The 17,791-nt window shown below is 48.2% G+C and overlaps 1 protein-coding gene across 4 annotated transcripts in view; it reads left to right on the plus strand.

The window, feature by feature from the left end:
• Positions 1-16,670, plus strand: part of LOC147025982 (protein PAT1 homolog 1-like) — an 84,092-nt gene extending 67,422 nt beyond the window's left edge. For all 4 annotated transcript variants that reach the window (XM_085880939.1, XM_085880940.1, XM_085880941.1 and 1 more), the window contains 2 exons: positions 14,112-14,249; positions 15,809-16,670. In XM_085880939.1, coding sequence (XP_085737065.1) covers positions 14,112-14,249; positions 15,809-15,833 — 163 coding nt within the window. In that variant the 3' untranslated portion in view covers positions 15,834-16,670. The remainder of the gene's footprint in view (positions 1-14,111; positions 14,250-15,808) is intronic.
• The last annotated feature ends 1,121 nt before the right edge of the window (positions 16,671-17,791 follow it).

Below are 17,791 nucleotides of genomic sequence, written 5' to 3' on the forward strand. Positions count from 1 at the left end.
ATATATATATATATATATATATATATATATATATATATATATATATATATATATATATATATATATATATATATATATATATATATATATATATATATATATATATATATATATATATATATAGTTAAGGGCCGGGATCCAGTGGCGAGAACGACCACTAGGTGGGGGAGGTTACATTTCCCACAAGACTCCCCGGAATTGTAGGCCGTGGCTCCGGATAATTCCGTGAGCCGGCGGGTCGCTGAACCGACTGTGAAACGCCAATATCTCGACCGCATGGCATCGGATCTTTTCGTCTGGAACCAATTTACCTCAGTAACCATGCGGTCTCGGCTACCGGGGATCCACGCCCTCAGCACGTCTTGCCTGAACCGGATCACTCCACCGACTACCAGCTGCCAAATACCTTTCCGGCTCGGATGCAGTCGAGCGGGTCTGCGAAGAACGTACCGGCTCGGATGAACCGATAATTATCGGGTATAAAGACCCGGATAAAACTCAGATCTGAACCAAGCTGGACCAATGAAAGGACGGAAACGAACTGGGAACATTTGTAATAATGGTTTCTTTACAACAAGGACACAGAGCAAGCTTATCATGGATATACACAGCAAGATTTACAAAGATGGAATAAACACTTAAACAGTTCTACTTAGAGATGGCACCACACATGGACACACATGCGACGAAAATAAAACCCAGATGTTTTATTTGACCTTCGCAGCCAGGGAGAGAGACGAACTGGGGGTTGCAGTTCACTTGGGTACCTGCACTTTGGGGGAGGGGGTGCTCTGCAGTGCGGCAACTGCCAATAGTCATGCAGCTCGGCCCACGGTAACAAGCGTGGGGCTCGTGCCCGTGGAGGAACTCGAGTCGAGTAGTCGGAGTCCTGGGCAGGAATCGGTCACGGACAAGACCCAGCAAAACTCCAACGAACGCCCCATGCAGAACTGCGACGAATGCTCCAACAGAACTCCAACGGATGCTCCAACGAATCCAGAGTTGACTTTCCCCACACAGAACTCAATGAACTGAGTTTTTTTGTCAGTTATAGACCTCCCTGAACGGGGCGGAGACTCTGTGGAACGGACGTCACTGTCAGCCCTGATTGGACAGGGTCTTCATGGGGTCCACCCTTTCTGGGCGGGGCCTCGGCCAAACTGGGAGGCCTGCCCTCCCCCCCCTCCACGAATCTTCCTTCCTCTGTCCAAATGTCACACCAAGTACCTTCCGAGCTATCTCCCTCACCACTTCTGCTGTCGTTGCCCAATCATCCCACCCATCTTTACCACATCCAACGCCTGTCTCACCTCCTCCCTAAATTCCGCGCAACAGTCTTCCTCCTTCAGCTTCCACCATCTGGTCCTTGGTTCAGCCTTCACTCTCTTCCTCAACCTCACCTCTAAAGTCATCCTACAGACCACCAATCGATGCTGTCGAGCTACACTCTCCCCTGCCACCACCTTAGTCTCTAATCTCTTTCAAGTTTCATCTCCTGCTTAAGGTGTAATCCACCTGTGTGCACTTTCCTCCACTCTTGTACGTCACCCTGTGTTCCTCCTGCTTCTTGAAATACGTATTTACCACCGCCATTTCCATTCTTTTTGCAAACTCTACCACCATTTGCCCTTCCACATTTCTCTTGTTGAGACCGTACCTCCCCATCAGCTCCTCATCCTCTTTATTCCCTTCCGCAACATGCCCATTGAAATCTGCTCCAATCACCACTCTTTCATCCTTGGATACACTCTCCACCACTTCATCTAACTCACTCCAGAAATCTTCTTTATACTCCATCTCACACCCCATATGTGGGGCATATGCACTGATGACATTCATCATCACCCCTTCAATTTCCAACTTCACACTCATCACTCGGTCAGACACTCTCCTCACCTCCAATACCCTCTTGACATAATCTTCCTTCAGGATTACCCCGACACCATTTCTCCTCCCATCCACACCATGGTAGAACAGTTTGAAACCACCTCCAATGCTCCTAGCCTTACTCCCCATCCACTTGGTCTCTTGTACACACAGTATGTCCACCTTTCTTCTCTCCATCATATCAGCCAACTCTCGCCCTTTGCCAGTCATCGTCCCAACATTCAGAGTTCCAACTCTCACCTGCACACTTCTCCCCTTCCCCCTCTCCCACTGCCTCCGGACTTGCCTTCCCCGTCTCCTTCTCCTCCTTCGCCCAGCAGTAGCACAATTTCCACTGGTACCTTGCTGACCACCGGTACCGGTGGCGGTCGTTGGTAACCCAGGCCTCGAGCGATCCGGTATGGAAATTCGTTTTGTTGTCCGCATAATGATTTGGCATAGGTTTTTACGCCGGATGCCCTTCCTGATGCAACCCTGGTCACCTCTTACGACACACAGGGATATGGTACACCTATTCTAATCGGGGGCATACATATACAATTACATATATTGCTTTAAAATTATTTGGATCAGACTTCACTGCAATGCTTTGTAAAAAATATTAATTATTAGACGTCTTTTAAAAACGATAATTGTATAAACAGGCGAGCATTGGGTGGCTTTGACACCACTCTGGTTGGCTTTCCAATGATACCATTTATTTCATTTTTTAATATTCGATTACTGTGGGAACCCTTTTGAATAAAGCATGATGGACACAAATGATGCTGCTCCTTTCATTAATACATGTGTATGTTCAAGATTATTATTATTATTATTATTACTACCTCCACCACCGAATCTGGAAGGATGTTGTTTTCACCCCTGCCTTTGTGTGCAGGATATCTCAAAAGGTTGTGGTTAGATTCGGATGAAATTTGGAGGACAGGTTGGGTGTGTGACACCAACAATTGATTTGATTTTGGTGAAGATCTGAATCTAGATAAATTAAAAAAAAAAACATTTTGTTGTGTTTCTTCACCATTTAGGGATGGGGCTTATAACAGCAGCAACCGCTTATCTGCCGTTCGTGGTTTCGTAATCGTAGTATAACAGGTTCGTTGGATGTCGTACGCAGATGTACACACAAGGAGTGGTGTTCATGCAGAAGCCTTCGGCCGTTTATTCATTCCCAAAGAAGCTTCGAGAAAGCTCCGTGAATGCTCTGAAGAGCTCCGTGAAACTGTAAAGGAATGATGTTGTTTTGTGACACCAATACTTCAAAAATGCATTGCAGTTCCACTATAAATCAAATGGAACAAATCAAACAAACTGGAAACGCACCTCAAATGGCGTCAAAATACGTTACACAAATGGCACGGATATACATGACGTGCAATGCTTTTACATGAAAATGTGTACAAAATACGTTCCAATCTTTCTTACTGCATGAAATCTTACAATAGGCTACATCGAGACACATGCTGACCACTTTAATCATCCTCAACGAGTCGCGCTTGTATGTAGAATGGGCCTGGTCACACCGATGGCCTCGTGGCTCGAATATGAACCTTGCAGCACAGCATAAGCTTTACAACAGGATACAAGCTTTGTAGGTATGAACCTCGCAATGCAGTATAATCTCCACTTTGCAGAGAACCTAAGCTTTTGGCTTCACAGATGCATCTGCATCCATTCCAAGCTGTGCCCAGAACATCTGCTCGGAGCATTAATGGTATTGTCAATCTTTACCAACTGACAAATGTCATGATTGACATTAAAGCAGAGCCAAAAATTATGTATACCAGTGGCATGTTTACAAAAATTTATTGGACCTGATATGTTCTACTGGATCAGGCATTGCATGGCAGAGGTGGGTATGCGCTCCACCGAGTGCCCTTCTCGGTCTCGCTGATAAAAGAGGGACTACAATAAACAAAGTGAAACCAGGCTGAACAGTTTACATTTTGTTTCCTACTGATGGGCTGAATCTGAATCTGGATCCGGACCTGAAGCAAAATCGAAATTGCTTGTTCTTGTTTCCTAACCAACTCATCCACAACTTTTTGAAATTTCATGCGATGCGAGTATATGGTATATCATTTTTGTTTCCATCTCTCAATGATGAAGACTTTTAATCTTAAAAGATTAAATTATCTTATTCGGATTCGAATCTTCACCAAAGTTGAATCGATTCTTCCTCGTCCACACGCCCAACCTGTCCACCAAGTTTTTGTCCAGATCCATCCATCACTTTTTTGAGATGACTTGTTCACAGGGGTGAAAACTATCTCTGTCCACTTTAGGTGGTGGAGGTAATTTGAGGTCTTTGTGGACCAGGCCAGTTCCTTTCTGGTTTTACGGATTATTGAGACTTGCCACCAACTTGTTGAACTTACTGCTGTTTCGTGACGAATATTAACCACTTTTAATGTATATATATATATATATATATATATATATATATATATATATATATATATATATATATATGTGTATGTATATGTATATATATATATATATATATATATATATATATATGTATGTATGTATATATGTACTAGCATATACCCGTGCTCCGCACGGAGTTGAGTGGGTGGCAAAAGGTGGATGAGGCATAATAGTTGATGTCATGGGAAGCTGGGAGGATGTCATTAGGGATGTGATGCACTATGGTTACCTGTCCTTAGTTTTCTGAAGGACCTCCCTGTCGATAATATTTTGGGTGAGTGTCTTGTTGCTGAATCGTCCTTGTGAGGAATTATTGTCCACTTTGATAGATATATAGGAGTAACCTCTTGCACGTGAAAATGCAACATATAGTTTGCCATGGGAGAACACAGGGGGCTGGGAGGTATATTCCGAGTTTGTTAAATGTTTGGCCCTGGGATTTGTTTATGGCAATCGAGTATGTGAGTCTGACTGGAGATTGCATCCTCTGCAGTGTGACTGGAAGGTTGGCGTCTGAACATGACAACCATTGCTGATGTTCTGAGCTATACTATTTATTATTTATCAGTTGTGTTTACGTTCAGTGTTTGATGCAATGAGTACTCCCTTACTCGGTCATATTTTTTTGGATACATGACAGCACTTACCGGACAGCAGTTCAGCGATGGCGACCAAACGGGAATAAATGCGGCTGTCGATGGGTTGAAAATCTTGTTGAAGCCACATTGTCATCCAATTCCAGCTTAGAAATTCAGTGCATCGTCTTCGTCACATTAAGAAACCCCAGTATATGGGAAATGAGCACATTCCTGCCAGCGGTTTCGGAGGAGAAACGTCAAATTACGCGCAGACGTTAACAGAAATAATACTTTTTTTAAATAAATCTTTACTTTAAATACAATGTTTCTTGTTACATTTTTTTGTCAAATTCACCTTCTGATGTAGTCAGCATGCGCAGAAGAGGGTTTTACATTGCAGACGCTGTTTTCTAGGAGTGGCATTACACTTCTCAGCAGTGACTGTTTGTCGACGACAGACGTCATGACGTCAGCGAATGACCGATGATGTCATGACGGAATTACGCCTCTCAGCGGTGACGTCACGCGTCGCCATGCAAACTAATGTAAAAAATCAGAAAATCGCCCAAAATTCCCAAACCTCTCCGTCTGGTGTGATCTCACATAGCCCATGCTGTTCACTCGACCACAGAGCACCCGCATGCTGAAAGTGGCTACAATCCGTCCAGCAGTTTTGGAGGAGATGCGTCAAATTACGTGCAGACGTTAACAGAAATTATATGTATATATATATATATATATATATATATATATATATATATATATATATATATATATATATATATATATATATATATATATATATATATATATATATATATATATATAATATTGTTGCGGATTCGCGCCCGCCGGCGTGCTGACGGCCACGTAACTCGAATCGCGGCACGTCGCCCACCGGACGGACAATCCAGTCGTGACCCTCTCGGACTAACGCCGGGAACCAGTCACGGGTGGACCTTTCGGTCTCACCGCGATCGAGCCAATCAGCCCCCGCGTGGGATAGGGTTGCTCGCCGAATTCGACCTACCTAAGTACCCACGCGGAGGGTAGACCGGGTGATCGCACCTCGCCGCAGGTCGACTTCGGACACGGGCCACTTAAGCGACCCGTTCCGTACTATCAGAATAACCGAGCGGTGTTATCGTCGACCTCGACGGTTCGATTAATTATCGGGCGTATTCAGCCCACTACCAACCCTTTACGTGAAGCAAGATGAGGATTCAATGGGAGAAATGACGAAGCGAAGCGGGAGAACAGTTCAATAATAAAGCACATTTATTCGCGGCACACGGGAAGCACACATTCAATTCCACCAAAAGCACACAGAAAAGACACAATGCAATTTACACAAAAAGCAAATGTAAAAGCGAAAACACAATGCAGAGCTAATACCGACTACCGAGCACACGGCAACACTTATACAATTCTACTTCACAGACGGCGCCGACAACACATACCCAAAACCAAGGAAAGAATACCCCCAAGAATGAGGCGGGCCTGAGGCCGAGACCGGGTCGCGCCCACCCGTCTGGTGATGAGACGCGGAGCGGCGATGGCGCCCCAACCCCGCGGGCCTCGCGGGCAGTGTCTGGTAGGGGGTGGGAAAGGGCCCCCCTTGGTCGCACTATCTCAGCGCGGGGGGAAACAGGAGGGGGTTGCTGATGCTCGGGGTATAGAGGATCTTTATTATCCCTGGTGTGCGTCTCCACCTCGGCCAGGTCGCGCTCTCGGCCTCCCTCGGGTGCAGCTCCCTGCACGACGCGAGCACCCCCTCGTCTGGTGTCGCCGCCTTTCCACAGCTCGTCCCCTCCGTTCCGACTCCAACGCACACGACGAGCAGCGCCACCGCCCGCGAAGTCTTGACCCTCTGCTTCCGACTCTCCTACTCTCCGCCTCTGGACTCTCCGACTCTCGACTCTCGACTCTCGACTGACGAACACGGTCCTTTTATCCCCCCGTAGCTTCGCCTTTGACCCCCTCCCTTTGACCTTTCACCTCGCTCCCCATTGGCCCGAGAAAAAGTGGGCGTGAAGGCTTTTTGATCCACAAATTTGCATATATCGATCGTCCTGGAGGCGGGGCCAAATCGCCCCTCGCTCACCGATTGGACGGCAAAAAGTGGGCGTGTGTCGTTTTTGATCCGTTTTTGAAGCACAAAATCCGTGATTTTATACCCGCTGTTCGACGCGCGCCCTGCACGAGTCCAACACCGGTACCCACAGGCGGCGCAAGAACGGTGGCGATGCGACGGCTGCGAGGTGTGATGTGAAGGTCGTGGCGGTTGTGGTGAAGCGGCGTTGTGGTTGGTGGTTGATGTTGTGGTTGTGGTGGTAATCATGGCGGTTGGTCCAAAATAAAGATAGTAAAAGAAAAACGGCTATCCTGAAGAGTCGCAGCACGCATAAATGACATGTATTCCCACTAGACAACGGGTTTGGGCCTAACTACACATGCACTTACCGAGATACCTCACCTAAGGGACCTGAATGGTGGTTTGCGAATTTGGTAACCACAACACTACCCCCTTCCCTTTTTACAGACTCGTCCCGAGTCGTCAAATTTTCGTGTGCCATCATGTGTAGTTTTCCCCTAGTACATTTTACCTACGGATCCCTGAGTGCGACATTCATGGTATTCGTGTCCCCAAAATAAATAACCTGAGGGCTGCGTAACTATCTAAACAAACTCACTCACACGGACGACTTAAATAAAATTGCCGGCGCTAGACAGACATGCCGGGGGCGCACTCATATTTACAGTACATCTTAACCTTAACTTACAAATTTTACACTAAACCATGGCCTAGGATCACTGAACTCTGCAAAGAAAAGCAGTTAGCAGGGAGCCAGGCTGCCCGCATGCAGTCTCTGGCTCAAACAATGCAGGTGACAGGGAACGTGGCTGGCTGCTCACACGCAGTCCAAGGCCTTCCCTTTTGAACTGAACGCAGTGAACCACAACGGTGCATGGGCTGCACAAACGCAGTCTCCGTGCCAGCTCAAGTGGCACACGCAATGAGCACAACGAATGGATGGGTGAACACAAACACGGTGCACGGGCCGCCACTGCAGGCCCGTGTTGTAGCTGCCAACAGGGCAGTTCTCGCAGCTTGTAAACTGTTGCCTTGATCCTGGCGCACATGGCAATGAACAGGGGGGTGGGGCAAAGCAAAATTGAACGGGGCTGGTGAACGTGGGCAGTGGGCATGGCATGGCAAAGGGAGCAGGCAAACACAGCCCGCCGAAGAAGGCCGCTGCAGGCAAACACAGTCGGCAGACGAACTGGCCGGCACAGGCCTCGAAGAAAAACAGCCAGCAGATGAACTGGCCGGCACAGGCCTTGCAGCACAGCAGCTGCAGACGATCCAGCCGGCACAGGCCTTGCAGCACAGCAGCTGCAGACGAAGTTGGCCGGCCTCCGCCTTGAAGCAAAACACGGCCAGCCGATGAAGTTGGCCAGCTCTTGCCGTTCAGTGGAGGTTGGTGGAGGGAGTGCGGTGGTGCTGGCCACTTGGAAGGCAGGCTCGGACCTACCTACCTGTCTCCCTCCCACCTATCGCCTTTGCCTGTCACTGTACATACCCGCTCCCTTAATTTGTCAAACCCCAATTTAGCCCCAACTTATTTTTTTGTTGTTTTTATTTTTACTCCCCCACTATAAATCGTCCCCTAACCCCCTTCATCGTCCTTGTTCGGCTAACCTATCCTGTCACCTAGCCTACTCCCAACCCCTACGTTCCCTTCCCGGAGGGGAACAAGGGAGAGCTAGCGTCCTGTGCCGAGGCCCAACTCAAGCCTCAGAATGGCCTCCCCAGAGTTCGGCGATCTATAACCAAAGTGGGTCCAGCGGCCCACAACGACATCGAGGGGATGGATGGTGCGGAGGGGTACATCTCCTAATCTACCCTAACCATTTAACTGCTAAACTAGCCCGGGGCTTTCAACAAGCGCCTCTCGCTTAAACTATTGGTTCTAACAACCCAGATTCCCGTCGCCTGTGTTGGTGTCCTCACAATTTCGGGCCTCGCCCCCCAATTTTCTCTCCGTGCCCTCACACGGTCTCCTGGCTGGGACACGTGGCTCCCTTTGGCAGGCACGACCCTCTGCCGAATCTCCCGCTATGGCACCCCCGGGCACTACACTGCCTCCGAGCCTACCAGCTCCCTAACACCGGGGAGTGCCCCCCATGGCACCTCCCCTGAAACGCACACGTGGCAGGCCGGCCTCCCGGGCCCCTTTCCGAGGGTCACCCGTGCCCACAACACTGCCCACGCGGCTAATGGCGCCCCGGGCCCCCGCACCAAGCAGGCGCACCCGTGCCCACTACTCTATCCCGGCCCCCCATGGGCCCATGGCCTACCACGGCCGACTAGCCTGGTGCCCAGGGTACCCACTCAGCGATACTCACCTTTCGCAGCCACGCTCCCAAGCCCGTCAACAGGGCTCCTGCACCCCTCCAAACGGGTTTCGAGCCTACATTCACACCAACAACAAAACGACCTCCATATTTCAATTTGACTACCCCAGCTAACTCACTCTACACTGACCCCGGGGTCCCTTGGGCGGGAGTCACTCCTCCCCCCAATCACTCATCGCACCATGCATTCCCCATTCGCTCCACTCACACAGACCCGCTGGCCTCACTCACTCACCAAGCACATGCTTCCAATTCACTCACCAACAACTCTTCAACACACTCACCGCTGAACTCTGCCATCCTTCTATCTGCACCCCCTAACTAACTCGTGCTCCCACGTCGTCCCTTAAACTAGTAGCACGTTCCTTTTAACACTACGTAGCTAAGCTACGTCCCCTCTACACATCCACAAGTCTGTCACTGTCCTCAAATGTAATTCATTAATCCCAACCTAAATCTGGCTACAATCCCTCTATCTAATCCATTCCACGGACTCCATGAGGACTTACCCCTGCCCCATGGAGTCGGTCTAACTAAGCTAACCCTTCCCCCTAACTAGTTTCCATCCTGTGCCCAGGAGTAAGGGGGTCTTTCACCCCTTGCCCAGGAATCCTGTACACCCGAAAGTGAGGCTTGCTTTTTTTTTTCCCCATGCGCAGCACCTGCGCGGCAACTCAGAGCTCGCGCACTTTGCACCTGCCCGTGACGTCATGCAGCTGCACGTGTTCCTCGTCCCTCCTTGGACGCTACCATCTGGCAGAGATACCCCTCCTGCCGGATTCCAACCAGACGTGCAGCCATGACGTCACCGTGCGCATAAAAAAACACAAGCCCCACGTCTCGAGGGGTTCCCCACGCGAACACATGTGCTTTGCCCGTTGGAGCTTAACACACACGATCGCGTGGAGAACCCGTCCGGTCCAAATCCATTTACCTGCCTAAACTTTGTCCGTCCGTGGGATCGGCAAATCCACCGCGTGCGTTTCCGGACCGGGACTTCACTCTCGCAAGCGAGCACGCGGTGGTCTCGTGCGTTGCACAGCACGAACCGCGTGCTCACTGCTGGGTGAACCCGGCACGGTCCTCGAAACAACTACAGCCGCTACTCGGCTTTCGTTTCTCCCATGTCGCCGTCGTCGCCATTCGACCCACGCATACCTGCGTGTTACGACGCACACAGTCCACTCCATCACATTCACACCGGGAGATGCGGCTGCGTGCTCCCGCATGCCAACCGACATCTCCCTCACATACCGCTCTCTCACACACACGGTCTCCCTTGCACACGGCCGTTCACTCACGCGTGCGGGGGCACTCACCCGCGGTGCCTCACTCGCACTCCGTGCCTCATCCACACACGCGGGGGCACTCACCCGCGGTACCTCACTCATACACACGGCGACACTCACACACACGGTGCCTCACCCACACACGCGGGGGCACTAACCCGCGGTGCCTCACTCACACTCCGTGCCTCATCCACACACCGTGCCTCACTCACACACGCGAGGGCACTCACCCGCGGTGCCTCATTCACACACACGGCGACACTCACACACGGTGCCTCATCCACACACGGCGTGCTGGGAAGCACGTACCCTGGCACCATCGCCACTACACCACTCACACACGGGGTCGCTTCCACACACGGGGCCGCACTCACACCTTGCACCACACACACAGGGACAACCACACTGGGGATTCGTGTCCCCACAAGAGTCTCCGGGGCCTCTATACCCCCCAAGCTTTCCAAGCACCTGTCCACAGCACCCATCCCCTCAACCTCGCAAAGCACGACCGAACTCACTTGGTCGTGACTCGCCTCAAGGGGGCATACTCCCTCCCCTCGTTCCTGGAGGGGGCCATCCCGCTGCTCGCACCGGGTCCCTACACGCTCCGCGAGCTCACCCCCATTGTCCACCACTACCTCTGTGTGTGTGTGTGTGCGTCACTTACCCCGTCTTCCTCGTGTAGTCTCTCCTCTATGGTTCCCTTCCCGGCTACCGTCACTGCCAACTCTTCACCCTTTACCTCCCTTGTCTCAACTATTATTTCCTTACCCGCCTCCACTGCGGGCCTGTCAGCCGTTGCACCCCCTTCCAGCTCGTTTGTTCCGACACGTGGAGTCGCCATTTTAAGTTCCCTGCTCACGGCCTTCATGCCCGCCTGCAGGCATCGGCCCATGTTCTGCGTCTCACCCCGTAGCTCTTTCATTTCTTCCTTCATGTTTGCTTCCATTCCGTTTATTTGCTGTGTATTCGCATCCATCGTCGTTTTCACTTCATTCATTTGCTTGTTCATTTCGTTTTTCATTTCATTTGTATTTGTATCCATCTTTTGTGTATTCGCATCCATCGTCGTTTTCCCTTCATTCATTTGTTTGTTCATTGCCGCCAGCATGGCGCATAGCTGGGCCATGTTGGATGCACTCAGCTGAGCCGTTTCGGCAAGGGTTGGGGAAGGGTCTTGGTGGAGGGGGGGGGGAGGTGTCATACACCGCGGCCGCTGCCGCACCCACCTCGGGCCCTGGGTTCAGTTGGGCGAGTCCGTGTTCCTGCACAATCAACATTTCCTGCACGGGGATTCCATCCTGGACCATGGATTCTACATTACTATTACACATACCTAATCCACCCGGCACCCGCTCGCCTTGAGACGCCATCTTGCTTCTCGTGAAGGGTTAATTTAACTCGCTCGTAATTTGGAGGGAATCGGGGGTCGCTTCTCTCACCCCTGGACCGATTCCCGTGAATTTAGCCGGAGACAGGAGAGCCCGTTTTCCTGTTCTCCGATACCAGTGCCGCGAGGAGGGCGATGAATTTGTATCGCACGACCTGACACCAGTGTTGCGGATTCCGCGCCCGCCGGCGTGCTGACGGCCACGTAACTCGAATCTCGGCACGTCGCCCACCGGACGGACAATCCAGTCGTGACCCTCTCGGACTAACGCCGGGAACCAGTCACGGGTGGACCTTTCGGTCTCACCGCGATCGAGCCAATCAGCCCCCGCGTGGGATAGGGTTGCTCGCCAAATTCGAACTACCTAAGTACCCACGCGGAGGGTAGACCGGGCGATCGCACCTCGCCGCAGGTCGACTTTGGACACGGGCCACTTAAGCGACCCGTTCCGTACTATCAGAATAACCGAGCGGTGTTATCGTCGACCTCGACGGTTCGATTAATTATCGGGCGTATTCAGCCCACTACCAACCCTTTACGTGAAGCAAGATGGGGATTCAATGGAGGAAAAAGACGAAGCGAAGCGGGAAACAGTTCAACAATAAAGCACATTTATTCGCGGCACACGGGAAGCACACAAATACAATTCCACCAAATGCACACAAAAAAAGAAAACACAATTCCATTTACACAAAAAGCAAATATAAAAGTGAAAACACAGTGCAGAGCTAATACCGACTACCGAGCACACGGCAACACTTATACAATTCTACTTCACAGACGGCGCCGACAACACATACCCAAAACCAAGGAAAAGAAATACCCTCAAGAATGAGGCAGGCCTGAGGCCGAGACCGGGTCGGGCCTACCCGTCTGGTGATGAGACGCGGAGCGGCGATGGCCCCGCAACCCGCGGGCCTCGTGGACGGTGTCTGGTAGGGGGTGGGAACGGGGCCCCCTTGGTCGCACTATCTCAGCGCGGGGGGAAACAGGAGGGGGTTGCTGATGCTCGGGGTATAGAGGATCTTTATTATCCCTGGTGTGCGTCTCCACCTCGGCCAGGTCACGCTGCCGGCCTCCCTCGGGCGTGCAGCTCCCGGCACCGACGCGAGCACCCCCTCGTCCGACTCTCTTCAGCTTCTCCAGCCACTGCAGGCTTCGGGCTCCAGACTTCCACACTCGTCCCCTCCGTTCCGACTCCTTCTCGTTCTCGTTCTCGTTCTCCTTTCGTTCTCGTTCTCCTTCGTTCCGACTCCTTCTCGTTCTCGTTTGCGACTCCTTCTCGTTCTCGTTCTCCCTTTGACCTTTCACCTCGCTCCCCATTGGCCCGAGAAAAAGTGGGCGTGAAGGCTTTTTGATCCACAAATTTGCATATATCGATCGCCCTGGGGGCGGGGCCAATTCGCCCCTCGCTCACCGATTGGACGGCAAAAAGTGGGCGTGTGTCGTTTTTGATCCGTTTTTGAAGCACAAAATCCGTGATTTTGTACACGCTGTTCAACGTGCGCCCTGCACGAGTCCAACACCGGTACCCACAGCGGGGCAAGAACGGTGGCGATGCTACGGTTGCGAGGTGTGACGTGAAGGTCGTGGCGGTTGTGGTGAAGCGGTGTTGTGGTTGGTGGTTGATGTTGTGGTTGTGGTGATGGCGATTGGTCCAAAATAAAGATAGTAAAAGAAAAACGGCTATCCTGAAGAGTCGCAGCACGTATAAATGACATGTATTCCCACTAGACAACGGGTTTGGGCCTAACTACACATGTACTTACCGAGATACCTCACCTAAGGGACCTGAATGGTGGTTTGCGAATCTGGTAACCACAACAATATATATATATATATATATATATATATATATATATATATATATATATATATATATATATATATATATATATATATATATATATATATATATATATATATATATATATATATATAGTATTTTCATATGACTAAATTTGTTTTGTTTTTGTGAAAATTTCAGTGCATTTCATTAATGAACCTTGTCCTGGACTTTGCAATTATTCATGTCACTAAACTCTGAGTTTTATTACCCACATATTTTAATATTTCATATTTTCCTTCCACTTGCCATGATTTAAAATTTTTTTTCAGGCTGGACATTTTGGGAACGATCAGTGGTGAATTGAATCGGACATTGGGGGTTGGCGGGGAACAGCTTGCCACGACTCCGCTTCCCCCAGCTGTCCTTGCAGCCTTCAGAAGGGTCCGCACGCCCTATGTCAACCCCACGTACGTAACCAATCTCCGCCCTTGTGCAACGAGTTGGAGATGCCTTTGGATATTCTGCTGTGCACGTCGAGGATAGTGGTGCAGTAATAACTATTTGGAATGTAATTTTATAACAGAACTTACAGAAATTTTGGTGAAATGAAAACTGCAGTTATGGTTTTTAAACCCAAAATGTACCAACCTTTTGTTTATATACCAGTGGCATGATGACAGAAATGTATTGGACATGAAATGTTCTACTGGATCAGGCATTGCGTGGCAGAGGAAGGTATGCGCTCCACCGAGTGCCCTTCCAGGACAAGTTTTGATGACCAATTGAAATGGAGATGAAACAAAACCAAATGGAAACGAGAACTGCATTTGGAAGAGCGCATACCTTTGCCAGGCGAAACAGTTTCATGTTTTCTATCCCACTGATGGGCTGGATCTGCATCCAAGCTGTATCCAAAATCCAATCAGCTTGTTCTTGTCATCTACTCAACACATCCACCAAGTTTCGTCCGAATCCGTCCACAACCGTTTGAGATCACGTGCTACATATTGTTTTTAGCCCCATCCCTCAATTGTGAATCATCACTTTAAATAAATTGATTTTCAGATCCGGATCTTCACCAAACTCTAATCAATTCATCCTTGTCACACCCAATCCATCCACAACTTTTTGAGATATCCTGCCCACGAACAGACAGGTGAAAACATAACGTCCGGCCACCTTTAGTGGCAGAGGTAACTACGGGACCTATTGACACACACACACACACACACACAGGCTGTGAAACGTGTCAGTCTTGTCCAGCACGAGTACATCTCGGTGTGTAAGCGGGGCGATACATCAGTGCCTACATGCGACGTTTTTGGGGGTGAAGTCGTCTCGACTTTTGTAAGTGGCAGGAAGTGTTGTGTGAACAATTTCTCCTTTGGTTTCGCCCTGAATTTTGAGATTGTTGTGCATTAGTTCCTCATTTGAATTATTTATTGCAACTCCAGCATGTGTGATTTAGAAATGGTGATCTTTTTCGGAAGAGAGAAGCTGTTCGATGAAAGAATTGCAAAAGAGGGATGAAAATGTAACCGTTGAAGCTAAACGTTTGAAGAATTCCATGTGGAAGAATGAAAAACTCGTCACCGACCGATTTGTGAAATTCTCCTGAAATGTTTCATCTTTTAGAAAGTATTTGTATTGCACAATGCAATCCCACGTTTGAGATTCGATCCCACCCGCAGCTCTGATCAATGCAACATTTTGGGGTTTTTGGATGTCCTCTGCTCTGTTCCTGTTGGTAATCTCACCTCCAAATTGATAGAAAAAAAATTTAACTGTCAAACTCTACTTGATCTTTATCGATGCTATTGAAGGACAGGTTATCAATATTATATTGCGAATGTGGACATCATAAATGATCAATCGCACGTATCTGTTTTGTGCACAGCTTGATGACGTGATCATGACGTCGCACCAACACTGACAGTATTTTGCTGTGACCATAAAATAGCAATCCCATCACTGACTCCCCTTTTAAAACCCCCTATATCTGCATCTTCTCCACCCGTCCCATTAGCCTCGTTCCTGGCCCTTTGAGCTGATCCCTTTGCCGAGGAAGTCCTGTTTGCCAAGTTCGTTACTCCAAGAGGTCACAAAACTTTCCGTTTGCTTCACATCCGCCCCAGGCTTTTTTTTTTTTTTTTGGCCCAGTGTTGAACTAATGTACTTTTATATGGGTTTCCTATTAGAGCCGAACTGCATTTCTTTCCCTCCCACTTTGCACCCTCTCCTGCACATCCCACCGTGTCCCTTTCTTCAGTTAATGCACCGATTGCATGTACCATTGTGAAATGATAAACGTTTTTTTTGTTGTTGCTGTTTGTTTGTTTTTTTTTGTTTTCGTTTTGAAAGCTGCTAAGGACTTACTATAATTTGTTTTGCTTTTATTTTGATTACGTTGGTCAATTAAGTTCAGTATCGGTATTTTGATTCCCGCTTTCCCCACTTTAATATATTTCTGGAGAAACTGCCATTTTTCTATTTCTACTGAATCTCAAACCTCCAGTTTCCCTCGTCTTAATTTGTTGGGAAGGGTTGTCTAATATTTAAGGCGCAACTTGTCCATTTTTCACTTTTTTTTTTTCTTTTCTGTATTTTTAAACTGAGACGTGTTGAGTGTTTCTTGCTGGTGAGGTCGTGATGGTGAGCCAGAGTAGACGAGAGGTGTGAGGGGATAATGTGGTGAGGGGCTCCTCTCCAGTGTATTGATATCTTTTTTTTGAAAATGTCACTTGTTGCCTTTTCTCTTTTTTTTTTTTATTTTTTTTTTTCTTCCTTGTTTTTATTATTTTTGTTTTTGAGCTAAAGTATATCGGCTCATTCACTTGTATGTAACATGTAAAGGAAATTAAAATGATAATAAACTGCTTATTTGAGTTTTTCAGGTTGATTACTATGTTTACCTTTGCCACTGAAGGTGGACGTAGGTTGTTTTCACCCATCTTTTTGTTACTTGCGAAAACTAAGATTCACAAGTATATTTGTTTGTCTGTCTGTTTGTCAATCGTCTGCAGGTCACATTTTTACTCTGATCTTCACAGAACCTCACCACCTGGTGGAGGTAATGACAAGCTGGAAGCCTCTTGTTTTTGACGTTAAGGTCACAAATCCCAATTCATGTGATATCGACATATCTTCCTTCACCCTCATAACAAAAGTGCCCAAGTCATTTTTTTCCAATTTTTGAGATTTTCTGCGTAAATCGCTTCTTGTGTCAATTGCCACACGTGTCAACATGCCAAAGTCATTGGTACAATTTCTAAGTCTAAGTCATAATGAAAATGGCTGTCATAATGAAGAATTGCTGCAGTTTTTTTGTGTTTTTCTCAAAACTGGAAAAAATGACTTGGGCACTTTTGTTATAAGGGTAACGATATATAAAACTTAATGAGTGGATGGTGAACCCTCGTTGAGGTGAAGTCTTGGTTGAACCCTGTGAGTATGTCGATTTATTACTGATTTATTGGACCTTGACTCCGGATTATTGGAACAAAGCTTTTAGACGTGTTGACCTTTGAAGCCCTTACACCTTTAAGACCCCCTAAGACTCTTTCAGACCCTTTAGGTTAGGACTCTGAAGGCCCTATAGTCCCCATTGGATCCCTGAGACCATATAAACCCTGTTCAACATTTTGTCTGAGGGCCTTCTGCAATTACACTCCAGGTTCACCAGTCATAATCAAAAGGTCTCCCATTGGTAAACCACCTCGATCCCAAACTTAGAGTGCAAAAGATAATTAATTAGTATTTTTCAATTATTTATTTAATCAGGTTCTGCTCGTCTTGGTTCGTAAGCCCAATATAAAAAGTTCCATGTGACAAAGAGAAAATGGTGTCCGTGATAATTTCACCCGATTATAATGAAATGAGATTTTTGTGATTTTATTCTTGCGAAACATTTGGAATTTTTCAACATATCAGATTGAAACTTACACAGCTTATTTGTACGTTTGTGTGGTCTGTGTGTATAAAATCTGGTCAAAATTGGTCAAAGGTCAAT

Source organism: Eptatretus burgeri, chromosome 5 (assembly GCF_056783735.1).
Source record: "Eptatretus burgeri isolate ZD-2024b chromosome 5, Ebu_testis_v1, whole genome shotgun sequence".
NCBI classification, from domain to species: domain Eukaryota; kingdom Metazoa; phylum Chordata; class Myxini; order Myxiniformes; family Myxinidae; genus Eptatretus; species Eptatretus burgeri.